Source organism: Diplotaxodon limnothrissa, linkage group LG14 (genome assembly GCF_057381915.1).
Source record: "Diplotaxodon limnothrissa isolate DT_005_m linkage group LG14, D_limnothrissa_male_GT1.1, whole genome shotgun sequence".
Taxonomy (NCBI): domain Eukaryota; kingdom Metazoa; phylum Chordata; class Actinopteri; order Cichliformes; family Cichlidae; genus Diplotaxodon; species Diplotaxodon limnothrissa.
Window position 1 is genome coordinate 2615737 of NC_140609.1, and position 13722 is coordinate 2629458.

At 40.7% G+C, this 13722-nt stretch overlaps 1 protein-coding gene across 1 annotated transcript; it reads left to right on the forward strand.

Moving 5' to 3' along the window:
- Positions 1 to 3271: 3271 nt before the first annotated feature.
- LOC146618228 (protein phosphatase 1D-like) lies at positions 3272 to 9501 on the forward strand. The gene is made up of 6 exons (XM_085370746.1): positions 3272 to 3895; positions 4796 to 5024; positions 7947 to 8071; positions 8321 to 8502; positions 8655 to 8879; positions 8967 to 9501. Exons 1-6 carry the CDS (start codon positions 3370 to 3372, stop codon positions 9351 to 9353), a joined length of 1674 nt encoding a protein of 557 aa, XP_085226872.1. The 5' UTR covers positions 3272 to 3369; the 3' UTR covers positions 9354 to 9501.
- The last annotated feature ends 4221 nt before the right edge of the window (positions 9502 to 13722 follow it).

Genomic DNA, 13722 nt, shown 5'->3' on the forward strand with positions numbered 1-13722 from the left:
GCTCACACTCACGGGCGCTGACGCAATGACGTCATTGTGCAGTCGATGCTGAACCAACAGGCTCCAAGTAAAAAGTCACACTTCACATAAAGTAAAAAGATGAATTTACCGACGATTGCCCATTTAAGCAATGTACCAACCACCCACTCGTCTTTCCGTGAAGAAGCCGCGCTCCTTATTTGGCAGATAACAAACACATATCATAACAAATGGCAACAGAAGACAAAAATCCTTTACTTGTTTAATGTTAATGTACCTGACCAGCGCTTTGATTTCGTATACAATGTGTTAAATTTATTACAATTCCTTTATATTTAATGTGGCTAGAAAAACTCCAACGACAGCCAATCATTGCACCAAAAATGTCGAAATGTGTTACAAAATGTGTCTAAATAGAAATAAGGAGTACTGACTGTGGGGAAATGAAAATGCACTACACTGAGGTAGGTTCGAAACTTTGTTACAACAGGTGAATGTGAGTCTAGATTTCGTTTATTGTGAAATTAAGAGAACTTTTTGAGTGAAATGTTGAACCTATATAAAATATGCAGAATATTTTACCTTTAATGAAAGGAGCATTTACATGTACCCCACTGGTGCATATGAACAAGGTAACTGAGTATGGTGAGACTAAGCCCTAAAAAGCATCTTGTAATATCACAGATGTTTCCTCAGTTGTTTGTTATTATTAATCTGTGGCTCTCTTCCACAGCTGCTTGTCATCGGCAGATGGCCGCCCCTCCCCAAGCTTGGTTCCTCGTGAGGTTTCTTCCTGTTCTAAGGGAGTTTTTCCTTCCCACCGTCACCAAAATGCTTGCTCATAAGGGGTCATATGATTGTTGGGGTTTTCTCTGTACTATTGTAGGATCTTGACCCTACAATATAAAGCACCTTGAGGCTACTGTTGTTGTGATTTGGTGCTATGTAAGTACAATTTAACCAAGTGTCCCATATATATTCAACTGGGCTGAGGTCAGATGACTGCAGAAGAAGGACAAGCAGTAGTGACAGACACCACTGCTTGGTCAACAAAGCTTTGAGGTGTGTTCAGTAGTGATGTGCGATACCACTGATTTCCTTTCCGATCCGATACCAAGTAAAATTCAGGGTGGTATCGGCGATACTGATCCGATACTCTGTACAAAAACTTAATGTTTCATTGCATTTCATAATACAATATATAATTGTATTATGTAATTGTAATAATAACATAACCATATTGCTTCATAATGATTAGAGGACATCAGACAACTTGTTTTTATTGCTTAATAATGCAGAATAATCATATAGAAATAAAAAAAACTGACGTTGTGCGCTATTTGAGCATGTTGCCTGCCTGCAGCACTAAAGGACTGTGCGAGAGACGTCTGTCTCGCCCTAGCAGCACCTGTCCCTGTCCTCCTCTTCAGCTCGCCTCAACATAAGCTCATCATATTCTGTGATGTGATTTACTCCGAGGTGTTTGACGAGGTCAGTAGTGTTGCCACAACAACGTGTCCACACAGGACTCTGTTTGCGCTCAGCCATTGTTGTGAGTGTGCACGCCAGGGGCTGCGACACATTTATACAGCCGTATTCCGCATATGACTATGAAAGGCGTAAGAGGAAGTAGTTCCTTCCAAATTAGACGATCCGAATTGTATAGTTTCTTTCCACTGCATTCATTTTAATGGAAAAACTACAAATTTACCCCAGAGTACTAAAATATCGATATTATAATATGAGAATCGATTCTAGAACATAAATTGCTGGTATCGGAAGAATCGGTATTTCAGTATCGATCCGCACACCACTAGTGTTCAGGTTCACTGTCACCGCTTCAGTATGACTCTTTCTCCAAAATAATGCCATTCAGAGGGTGTAGGATGTCTCTAAAGAATAAAATGCTTCTTGTTTTTTGTTATAGTGGTGTCGGTTGGAAAGAAGACAAATATAGCTCCAGTTTTGTTTTTTCTTGGATATTACTCTGTCCAAAAATCATGGGCCACCTCTCACTTCTTTATATGTTTTTAGAAAAATGCTAAAGAGGTGCAGCAATCTATTGAAACATCTTAAAACATAGTTTTTAGAATTCTACCAAGATTATAAGTCAAGACAAGACAAACCTTTCTCTTTTATAAGAATGGCTTCTAAACGGCCACTCTTCTCCTGAAATCATTTCTGATGAGGCTTTAGTAACAGCAAATGAATCATCTGATGGGCCAGATGTATCTCTCATGTTCTGTGTCACGTTTTGCTGGATTCTTTTCCTTTTTCTTATGGCTTTCCATTACTGTTCTGATACTGTGAAATGCATTAGCTCACCACATATGCGACCTTGTCATTTTGGGTAGCTTTTACATATAGGTTAATTACCATTTGTGTAACTTACATAGTTGCTGCACATTTAGAGCGTGCTATAGGGCCAGTATTACTGTCAGGTCTGATATTGACTAAACAGGGTTTATTTAGTGCTTATAAATGTGACAGAGTGAAGCTTATTTGCGTGCCATTTGACTTTAAATTTTATTCTATTTGGATTTGAAATCAAACACTACAGAGTCAAAGTGCTGGTACTCACAACAATTTGCATTAATCATCATGAAACTGAGCTCACGGCCCACTATTCAGACATCACTACTGATTATAATATTTGGGGAAACCTGCAGTCAGCTGACAGTTGGATGAGTGACGACACGTTTTTTCCACGCTACTTCCAGATGAAAATTATCAGCGTTTTGGAACTTTCTTATCTGGATGATTGAGCATGCATCAATATACTAGTTGATTACAATTACTGACAGTCTGGTATAATATTTAACTTTGTTTAGAAATGTGCAATACCTGTCTGTGTTGCTGAGGATCACGGCGACAACAGCAAAAGTGTCGAGTAGGTGTCACTGTAGAGAAGTGTGTCTGTTTGGAAACCTCTGCTTTGACAAAGCCTCGCGTTCCCCAGCACTGACTTGCCTGCAGACTAGACCTGACCTGCGGTGACCAACTGGAAAATTGCATGTGTACCACCAAGAGTGACAGAATTAGGATTTCATTTGGTTTCATACGCTTGCAGATTGGAAACGCGGTTTCTTTTTGATGACCACCTTATATTGACGTGACCACCCCATTAAAGTCAATATTTTTGCTCTTAAGTCGCGGTTTGGCTCGGAGCAAGACCTCTAGAGGGCAACAGCACTCCGGTGACAGCTGCACTTGCTTTGCCACGTCTACGTACAAGAAGAAGGGAAATTCTGACGTCAACACGCTCGAGCATGCCTACTACACTCCACATAAACAAAGGCAGGACGCGGCTCTGCGATAATTTGTACTGTCTTTCTATTCTATATACTAACAATATTAAATAAAATTGGAGCGGGCCTCAACTTTGGAGCCATGGAAAACGCATTACTGATGCGAGTGAGTGTTTTTACCGATCAAGGAGGCAGGAAATACATGGAAGATGTGACCGAGGTCATAGTAGAGCCTGAGCCGGGAGAAAATGAGCCGACGACGGGTGACCCAGAGGAGAACATTCGGAGAGACTACACGTTCAATTCTCTGGCTGGGGACACTTATCCCGACCGGGCCGATAAAACCGTGGAGTCCCCGCAGGTTTTAAACGCATCCAGTGAACTCGTACAAACAGAAGACGAGGGTATATCGGTAGAAACGCCGTCACCAGGAGATCTAAGCTCGCCGCAAGTTCAGCCGAACACCCCGACTTGTTCCCGCCGTTCCGTAGCATTCTTCGCCGTTTTTGATGGTCACGGGGGTCGCGAGGCTGCGCAGTTTGCGCGAGACTATCTTTGGGAGTTCATGAAGAAACAGCGGGGATTCTGGTCAGACTGTGACCGGGAGGTCTGCTCTGCCATACGCAAAGGGTTTGTAGCATGCCACCATGCTATGTGGAAGAAACTGCGTAAGTTTACTAAAACTATTAAGTTGTGACACGTAAAAGCTGTTACTACTTTGTGCTTCTCTGTGTTTAAGTAACGTGAACTTAACGCCAAACCTCAAAATCAGACTATATTATCTGGCCTACACCCAGCTGAGTGTTGACCGACCGTAGCTCATTGCTAGCTCTATGAAAGCCGGATTTACTAGAATGTTCCACGGGCTCAGTAGAGCCTTAAAAAGAAAGATCTCGACCAGAGAGCTAGGTAATTGCCAGATACCCCAGCAAATTCCTCGCCATTGTGCCCAGGCTCTGTTTGTTTGTTTGTTCAATTAAGATCAAGTTATAAGTAAATGTTGGAATTAGCATTGGAATTAGCGGAGCTAACGAAGTTAGCTGTAGCCGCCCGGTATTCGCCAAACAAAGCCCGTCACAGCAGACACCGAACAGTTCAGAAGTATGTTCACAATCTAATGTATAATGGAAACCCACAAAGTGTTATGGTCTCACTGGCCTCAATCTAGTGTGTCGTTACAGAGACGTAGTTATTACCCTTTTTAACGCCTCATCGATTCTATTTAGTCTGTGTATGCCTTGGACCACGGCAGTGTGTTCAGGTGTCTGGTTGGATATGTTCGGACTTGTCAGCTGTTTCCAGCTGGTCACAGATTATATGTACACACACAAAGTGCTTGTGCAGCGCATGTGTGACTTTGCTTATAAAACTACCTCCTGGACGAATAAAAACCGACCTTGAGGTCACATACATCTCTTTTAGCGTGGTAAACAAAAACAGATCAGTGCACATTGATATGTAAGAAGCCAGTATGTTCTACCTGTCTGTTCGGTGTACCTCACAACACTGTGCAGTAATGTTTTATAAACAATAAGCTTGTGTTCGTTTTCTGCCTTCTGTATTTTCAGCTGAATGGCCAAAGACACTTACAGGCCTTCCTAGTACATCAGGTACCACAGCCAGTGTAGTGGTGCTCAGAGGAAACCGCATGTATGTGGCCCATGTTGGGGACTCTGCGGTGGTTCTAGGTGTCCAGGATGACCCTTCAGTCCCATTCATCAGAGCTGTGGAAGTCACGCAGGACCATAAACCAGAACTTCCCAAAGAGAGGGAGCGTATTGAAGGTCTAGGAGGAAGGTAAGCAGGGCCCAGCCCAACATTTTGTCACCCCCACCCCCCAACTGACCCCATAGTTTTATAGATCCCTTGTAAATGTTTACTGTCCTATCTGTCCTACTGTCCTATGGGGTAAATACAAATTTTCATTACTCTATATATTGCTGTTTTATTTTATCTATAATAGTGTAACATAAGTTATTTGTAAATGTTATTAAAAGTCTAAACCTGCAAATAACTATTAATTGAGCTTTAAGAGAAATACAGTATAGAGATTGAAAATGTGACGTCATTCAGGGGTAAAACCGCAAAGGATTCTGGGAACTCGTGGCAAGAGGTACTATAGCGCACGCAGGCTTTCAATTGAAATCAGTCACACAGCGATAAAAAGAAACACAAAAATGTCAAGAAGCCGTTGTATTATTAACTGCAATAGCCGGTCGCATGACAGCCACGGGAAGCCGACGGGTAAAGAGATCGGTTGTTATCGGATTACGTCGTTGAAGAGAAATTGTTCGAGCCATGTTTCCGAAGTAACAAAGAGGTGACGGATGGCCTGGATTGCAGCCATTCAAAGAGCAAATACAACGTCCCAGAACCCTCCAGCTCACATGTTAGTCTGCTCCAAACATTTCCACAAAGGTCAGTGTTTTGTAGCAGTTAATACGTCATTTTCATAACATAATTGGTGATATAGGTTACAAGTCTGGCGCTGAACAGAAATTGTCGCGCTATGCTCCTTTATTTATTGTGCATAAACAGTGAATTGTCCTGACACAATATTGCGTTTCGCTTCTGTTATTACCATGGTACATTTGACAAAAACATATACTTTTCCACAGGGTAAAACAGTTTTTTTGTATCACTAATAGCCCAGTACGATTACAGCATACAATATTATTGTCACTTACCAGTCTCGACGATTTGTGAGACTGGTAAACTTACGTTTGTTCGTACAATGGTCTTTTGTTCTACACGGTGCATTTCAAGGTCCTGCACCCATCCGTCGGTAAACTGTACCTGGGCTCGTTGCAGTGACCTGAAGTTACTAAACTTCATGAGTGTATGCGCTCACTCCAAGAAGCGTATAATTATAAATATGAGCGTGGTGAAAGTTGGGCAGCACGCTAACGTCTTTTGTCCACTCTGTGTGCTCGTAAGGGTCTGACCCTTTCACTCCTTTGATTTTTTCCTCGTATCTTTTCTTTGACTTTTCATCAAGTCTGTCTTTGTACGGTCCGGCATTGTTCTCCTTCGTTTTGTACATTCCTTTTTTGGGGGGCAAAGAAAAACCAAGAAGGTATTGGAACCGGAGAATGAACGTTTTGCGGTGCTGCAAATGCTTGCATTTGATGCGGTACTTGGATTGTTTTGCCACGAGTTCCCAGCATGCAATGCGCGAAAGCCACGTGGTCTGCCAATCTCTATAGTACACCCCATGCCCCCCCTTTAGACCCGACCCTGCATGCTGCAGATTGAAAAGGGCTGTCCACCTGCAGCAGAGTTTATCAGAAATCTGCCCAATTTAAAGATCGTTGTAAACTAAACAAAGAAGTTCATCTGCACACAGACGGCTTTCATTTGAACTTTTAATCAAACAGCATTGTTTTGAGCCACAGCTGCTTTTGAGGCCAGCTGTGGTTGCCAGAGCAGGTTATCTACCAGTCAGAAGGTTTCAGAATCAGTCTTCCTGCAGCTACTCCAGTCTGCATGTTGAAGTATCTTTGGGGAAGATACTGAACCCTGATTTGTTCCTGATGCAGCCATCAGAGTGTGAGTGTGTGCACAAATGTTATAAACGGTTCTTAGCATAGAAAAAAAGTGCTTATATATGAACGGATGCATGTGAGGCTAGTAAAAAGCACTTTGAGTGCTCATTTAGTATATAAAAAAATACTATAAAAGTACCAGTCCATTTCCCATTTACTGTGTTTGTCACTGTTTCTGCTTTTCTTCATATTTAAGCTTTCTGATTAGGGCCCTAACATGTTTTCATGAACAACAACAGTCTCTAAGTTAAAAAGTAAAACTGAGTTGATTAGCTCTGAAAACATTCCACTCTGAGTATCTTTACTCTGAGTTAATTGCATACGTGAACAGGGAAAGAAAGCCATCATCAACAGAGCCCCGACACAACGAATTACCATGGGAACGGGTAAATAAGAAGCAGTGTCCCGATTTTATTACCGTGCACAAAGAAATATGAACACGTGTCACTGATTACCACGACATTCATCTTAAAAAAAACAGGACGGAAGAAAAAAATCCTTTCAGTCTTGCTCCAGTCTGTCTTCATCATAGGTTGAATAAAAGTTTGTTTTAAATATCATCTTTAATACTGTCTTTCATTGTCATTTACCTAAATAGATTTTTCAGTTAGAATCTGAAATCTTGATTTTTAAATGTGATTATTAAACTTTAATGTAACAGGGACAGAAACTGAAGATAAACTCTGAACAAACAGACAAAACAATTTACGGATCCACCCCCAAGTCCATCGCTTGTTAATTTAAAAGAAATGTTGCTACAGTTTATGCCAATTTTTAATAATTCTTCAGTAAAACTTTAATGTGCTGATAGAATGTAACAACCTTTTTTTGTTTGATCAAGAGAGAATTGTATTATTTCTGACATTGCTAGATAAATATGCTGCTCTAAATGTTCCTGTTTTGGAGGTTGTCTCATTGCTTGCCTGACCAGATTAATATCCTTTAACTATACCTGACTGGACTTGCTATACTCAAACCCAGCCTTGAAGCCACACACTACTGGACTATTAGTGCAGGTCAAAAATGTACGTCTGTCTTTAAAAGGCTGTGTGTTTGTGATGTGTATGACTGTTTTTGTTGGGTGTATTGAATCGATTGGCACCTGTGTGTAATTCTTGTTGCTGTAGTCTGACTCTTCTAAATGGCAGCTTCTCTCTCCTCTCTGTATGAACAGCGTGATCAAGAAGTCTGGGGTGAATCGGGTGGTGTGGAAGAGGCCAAGACTCAGCCACAATGGTCCAGTCCGTCGTAGTACTGTGATCGACCAGATACCATTCTTGGCAGTAGCTCGAGCTTTAGGTAGGAGCATTAACTTACTGTAATCCCAGTGAAGAAGCTGTGAGGATGACTAGAATAATACAAAACAGAGTACCAGAACCATGATTTTATTTTCACTAGCAATTGGGCACAAAGTCTGCGCTCTGTAGAGCTTCTGTTCAAATAGGCTACTTCTAAGTTCAAGAAAAAGGGTAGTGATGGTTAGACTCAGAGTCACACAGCATGTGTGGCTCGTAGTTCCTTCATTAAAGTTTTCCTTTTCTGCCACAGGCGATCTATGGAGTTACGACTTCTACAGTGGAGAGTTTGTAGTTTCTCCAGAGCCTGACACTAGTGTGGTGGTTCTTGACCCTAAAAAACATCGCTACATCATCCTGGGCAGCGATGGTCTGTGGAATATGGTTCCTCCTCAAGAGGCCATCTCCATGTGTCAGAATAATGACGAGGAAATGGTGAGTGGTTATGCTTTAGCTGCTATCAGTATAGATGGTTGCCCTGTTCCTGCATGTGTGGGTTGATGTCTCTTATAGCCCATAAGTAAAAAGTAATGTCCACCTCATATCAGCCGTGTTAGTCGGTGTACTAACAGCATTTACTGCTGCAGGCACCATGTGGGGTCTCGAGTGCCAGGCAGCTGGTCAGTCATGCTTTGCTGCGGTGGCGCCAGCGGATGTTGCGTGCAGACAATACAAGCGCCATAGTAATTGCCCTGCAAGAGCCTGGGACCTGCCAGGACACCCTGCACCATGAGGAAGTGCTGCTAGACCTAGCCAAGGTGTCTCAGTGTCCCCCCACCTCCATATCTCGCGCAGACACTCCTCTTGTTCAGGTGAGGAACAATAGATCCCTGGTTTAAGGTGTGGTATGCACATATAAGTGCTGGACTTGACTGTTATTCCATTGTCTTCTTCTACAGCGACTTCCAGAGGAGGACTCTCCCGCGGCCACATGTGAGCTCTTCTCTGCGTTGGAGCGACGAGATGGGCTATCGGGAAGCAACAGCTTTTATCACATGGATCTATCTGACCCCTTTGCTCTGACTCCGCTGTGTTCAAACGGCAGCCCCGAGCTGCCCGCCCTGTCCAGTGCAACGGACAGGACAGCTGGCAGCAGGACACCCACCAGAAAAAGAACTATTGACGTGTCATCAAGCCCATCGGGCCTGCTGGCAAAGAAAGCCCGGCGCAGGACTGCCGAAAGACCGCCACTGGTGCAACACAACGCAGAGAAGAAACAGAAAGACACCAATAATGTCTCCTCCATTCTCCAGCAGCATAAAAGTACCACAGTATGTGTGTGCTAAAACACACACACACACCTGCTCCCTCCCACTGTCACCGTCATTTGCAGTGGTGCTTCTGTTCCATAAGTTTGCAGCTTCCTCCTGCATATTGTTACGACTCTAAGCAACTGTCCTACGGAGGGAAGACTCACTGCTCACCACTCAAACAGTCGACATTTATAAAAAGTTTGTTTTGGATGAATTTTGTGTCTTTGTTTTTAAATTCCTTCCTGAAATGCTGATGAAATGTGTCTTATGTCACCTCAGTTTCTAGTAACAATTGTAAGCATTAAATAATGTTGCTGGTGTAAAATCTTATGCATTTTATAGCAAGTATTGAAAAGTAAGTTGAATTGTTCATTTAGAACAAATATATATATTTTTCTACTTTCTTTTATTGTATGATGATCTTAGAGTAATATTCCTTTTAGATGTGCTTCACCTTTTCTTTCTTCTCCAACTCATCACTCTGTCAACAAAATTGTGTGCGCACTCTGTGTTAAACATATTTATGTATTATTATCAGTTTATTTAATCACTGGAGACTTACCTTGAATATAAACTGAAGGTGCTGCTACCATCACAGACCAGTAAGCTACTACATTGTGTGTGTTGCTATATAAATACATGTAATGTTTGCAAGTATCATGTTTTCTCATTTGCCATAATGCACCCCCACCCTGTGAGGTTTCTAATAGTTGTTAATTGCACAGTGCATCTTAAGGGATAGGTGCATCCCCTCGATTATGTTTTTAATGTTTGTTGTTTGGTGTCTTCACTTCCCTGAGCCTGCTTCCTACACCTGGTATAAGTTCTCAGAAAAAGCTTTTTGGCAGCCCTTTGCTTCTGTACATGTGTCTATAATAGTGAACTTCTCTCTGTGTGAACACCCTGGTGGCCCTAAAGGAAATCTTCTTCAATTGTGAGGCACTGCAAACAATGTTTACAAGTAACATTTACTGAGCTATTTCATGCTGCCAGCCTTTCACTGTGCATGAACCTTCCCCTGCAGAGAAGAAACTGTCATGCTCCCCCAGTTCATCCTGCCACTTCGTTTTATCTCATTTGCAACACAACATCACCACCTGCACCACCTGTTTCTTTAATACTCGCCTTCCTACGAGCTGTTGTCCCACCATGCTGCAGCGCAAGTTGTATAGTTACCAATGTATGCACAAGGCTCATCTGTGATTAAATACACTCTGCATGGATGGACTTTAAGAGAACTGTTTTGCACTATTATGGTGACGTTCATTGTCTCTAGGAGTGAGTTGCTTTTAACAAACAATGCAGCTAGTCTGAAATTGAGGATGTCAAATAATAAAATCGTTTTAGAATAGATCACTCACTGAGCTTAGTATAGTTAGGAAAACATGACAGAGCCCTGTATGATTCAGATTTTTCCTGCGAGAGAGTAACGACCATTACACAGGAAAGAAAAACTTCTCAGTCTTTGTTACGTGATGTGTTTCCACTGAGCTAAGTGCAATTTCTAACAGGAATTTGTAGCATTGTGGGTTATTTAAATTATACAGTGATAATTCATGTTTGACATACTCTGTAAATGCAGTCTGTTGCTTGGCTTGGAATTCCTCAATTATGATTTTTTTATATATATTTGAGAATTCTGTTCCTCTTTTTGTTTGCTTATTAATCGAAGTACTCACCTCCCTGATTCGGATAGCTGTGCTAACACCAAGTGCATGTGTACAATGTAAATGTGAAAAACACTTATCTGGAAATGAACCTATTTAAATAAAATAAATTCTCTGAAGTAACTTAATTACAACGCTTTGAAAATATTTAGTAATTAAAAAAATCATTATGCAATCTGAACGGTTTTGCAAACAAACAAAAAAACATTTGCCATTGCATATGTCCCACTGGTTGAACGTCAGAAGAGAAAGAGGAATTCTGGAGTAAGGCTGTGTAGGTTCTCAGTCATGGTAATCTAAGGAGATTGAATAGAAAAGACTTTCTCGAGTCTTCAAGGCGTCTTCAGGAAACTCAAAGGAGTCCAGTCGCTTTTCTATTCAAGCTCCTTAAAGTTCTGGAGTGAGTTAGATGAAGTGGTAGAGAGTATCCCCAGAACATGTTCAGGATGTTCTTCAGTATGTTATTGTCGTTTTCCTTGTTTTTGACTGCACCAGAAGCAAGCTAGAGACAGTCCAAAGTCTGTGGGTGACCATGAAATCTGGAGGAGTGTGACACACTGACCAAAGAAGAATGGGTGGGATTGTTCAGGAGGCTTGTGTGAGACTTGTTGAAAAAAATAGCAAAACACTGCAGACTGTTGTCCTGCAAAAAAAGATACACAACCGCTCGTTAGTATAAGGGGGGCTAATAAGTTTGACCTTGGTTTTTTTTGTTTTTGTGAAATTATTTTGTTTCTGTGTGCAAAGTTAAATAATGTAAGCATCCAAAATAAAACTAAAATGTTTGGAAAAGCTGTGGTAAAAATTCTTTGCTCTGTTTAACGGACAACAAGGGAAATAACAAAGATTTAATATGTTCATAGTCAGGCTAAGAACTCTGTCCTCATCTGTTGACTAGAATATATACATAGACTCAGTTTGTCGTTTGATAAATAGTGCTGCGGGTTGTAAAATGTTTTCAACGTGACAAGGCCAAAGCCTGCTAACTTCTTAGTGATCATGACTGACTATAACTGGTAGTTTCTTTTTCCCATCATAAAAAGGATTTGTTTGACAGCACTTTGACCAACAAAGTAAAGGTAAAAGAGAAGACAGAGAAGTGTTTATTTCAGAGCCCAACATCATTAGTTCAGTTGTACCTCAGTAAAACTGGATGTGTCACCAGTTTGTCAATGTTGACAAGTAGACCCAGTCTGTCATGCTCAGATGACAGGAAACTGGTTAGGATGTGCAGAAGCAACCCAGGAACCACGAACGCTCAAACATGTCAAGAACTGGAAACTACTGGAAAACCAGCATTGCTATCCACAGTGAAGCGAGTTTTACATGGCTATGGACTAGGACATTGCTGATCACGAGATGTTGTCTTGTTCCAAAATCAATCGTGCATGTGGGAAGCGGACATTTGCACGATAAGAGATATGCTAGGTTTTAACAACTGTACAGCAACTGTACCAACTGTCAAGCATAGTAGTGGTGGTGTCATGCTCTGGGGCTATCTTGCTGCCAGTGGTACATTGCACACCATGGACAGAATAATGAAGAAAAATACTTTAACTTCCCCTCAAATAAGACAGTTGAAACTTGGATACAATTAGGTGTTCCAACAAGATAAAACTCCCAAACACACATCAAAACCATATCATCACATTCAGAAAAAAGGTTAAACTCGAAATACTATTTTGAGTTGTTGCTTCAAGGCAAACAACCTTCACGGCTCCTATACCTTCTATAAAATGCCTTGTGTAGATGAGTTTGTGGTTCAACACACATCCTCTTTTTTGTACAAGGGTGTTACCATCAGTGTCCTTGCATCTGCCCATTGTCAGCCATTTCATTTTGTACAAATCTCTCCAACTCTTCCAGGGTTTTGTGGTTTTTCCTTCTGAACAGTTCCAACTTTCTGCACCACTTCTTCAATGTCATTATATTTATCACCACACTGTGTTGATGCGCTAAAAGAGAAATCATTTCCTTTGACTAAAACCGATTATGAAGTACAATTTCACCATCTCATCTACACAAGGCATTTTGTAGAAGGCTTTAATTTCCACATTTGAATTTTATTCTGAAACTATTATTTGGACTTTACTCTGAAAATATTTTTCAGCTTATATCTCAAAATAGTATTTCAACCTTAGTATTGAAATTTGATCATTTATACTAGGGGTGCAACGATACACAAAATTCACGGTTCGGTTCGATACTTTGGTGTCACGGTTCGATATTTTTTCGATACAAAAAAAATGTTCATGCCTTTTTAATTTGTCATTTATTAAAATTATAAATATATATTTTAACTCAAAAGTACAGTTTTTAAATTTAATGTTGCTGAAACAAAAGTAATTAAAAAAATAAATATATCTCAGGGCTCTCAAAATTTCAAAATCCCTGGTAGCCCTTCGGGCAGGGACTCTTCAGTTTTTGGTAGCCCAAAATAAATGTAAGTAGCCCGAATAAAAAATAGAGCAATTTTTTGATTGATGTTTTGTTTCCTTTACAATATTATACATTAATGTATAATATTGTAAAGGAAACAAAACATTAATCAAAAAATTGTTGAAACACAAATTACAACATTGTATAAAAATTACAATCATCAACTCAAATACTTGGTTCTAATTGAACAGAAATTTCTATGAACTTGTAAGAACTGTGTAGGACATGAATCAGTCTGTGTCAGATCCTGAATTTGAAATTTCCACTGAAGTCACGGGTAAGAGACAAGTGGAACC

Bases quoted from the DNA above. Each gene is read 5' to 3' on its own strand.
- LOC146618228 (XM_085370746.1), top strand. From the start codon at position 3,370: ATGGAAAACGCATTACTGATGCGAGTGAGTGTTTTTACCGATCAAGGA. The intron at 5,025-7,946 runs GTAAGCAGGGCC...CTGTATGAACAG, and splicing joins ATTGAAGGTCTAGGAGGAAG to CGTGATCAAGAAGTCTGGGG. The intron at 8,503-8,654 runs GTGAGTGGTTAT...TTACTGCTGCAG, and splicing joins AGAATAATGACGAGGAAATG to GCACCATGTGGGGTCTCGAG.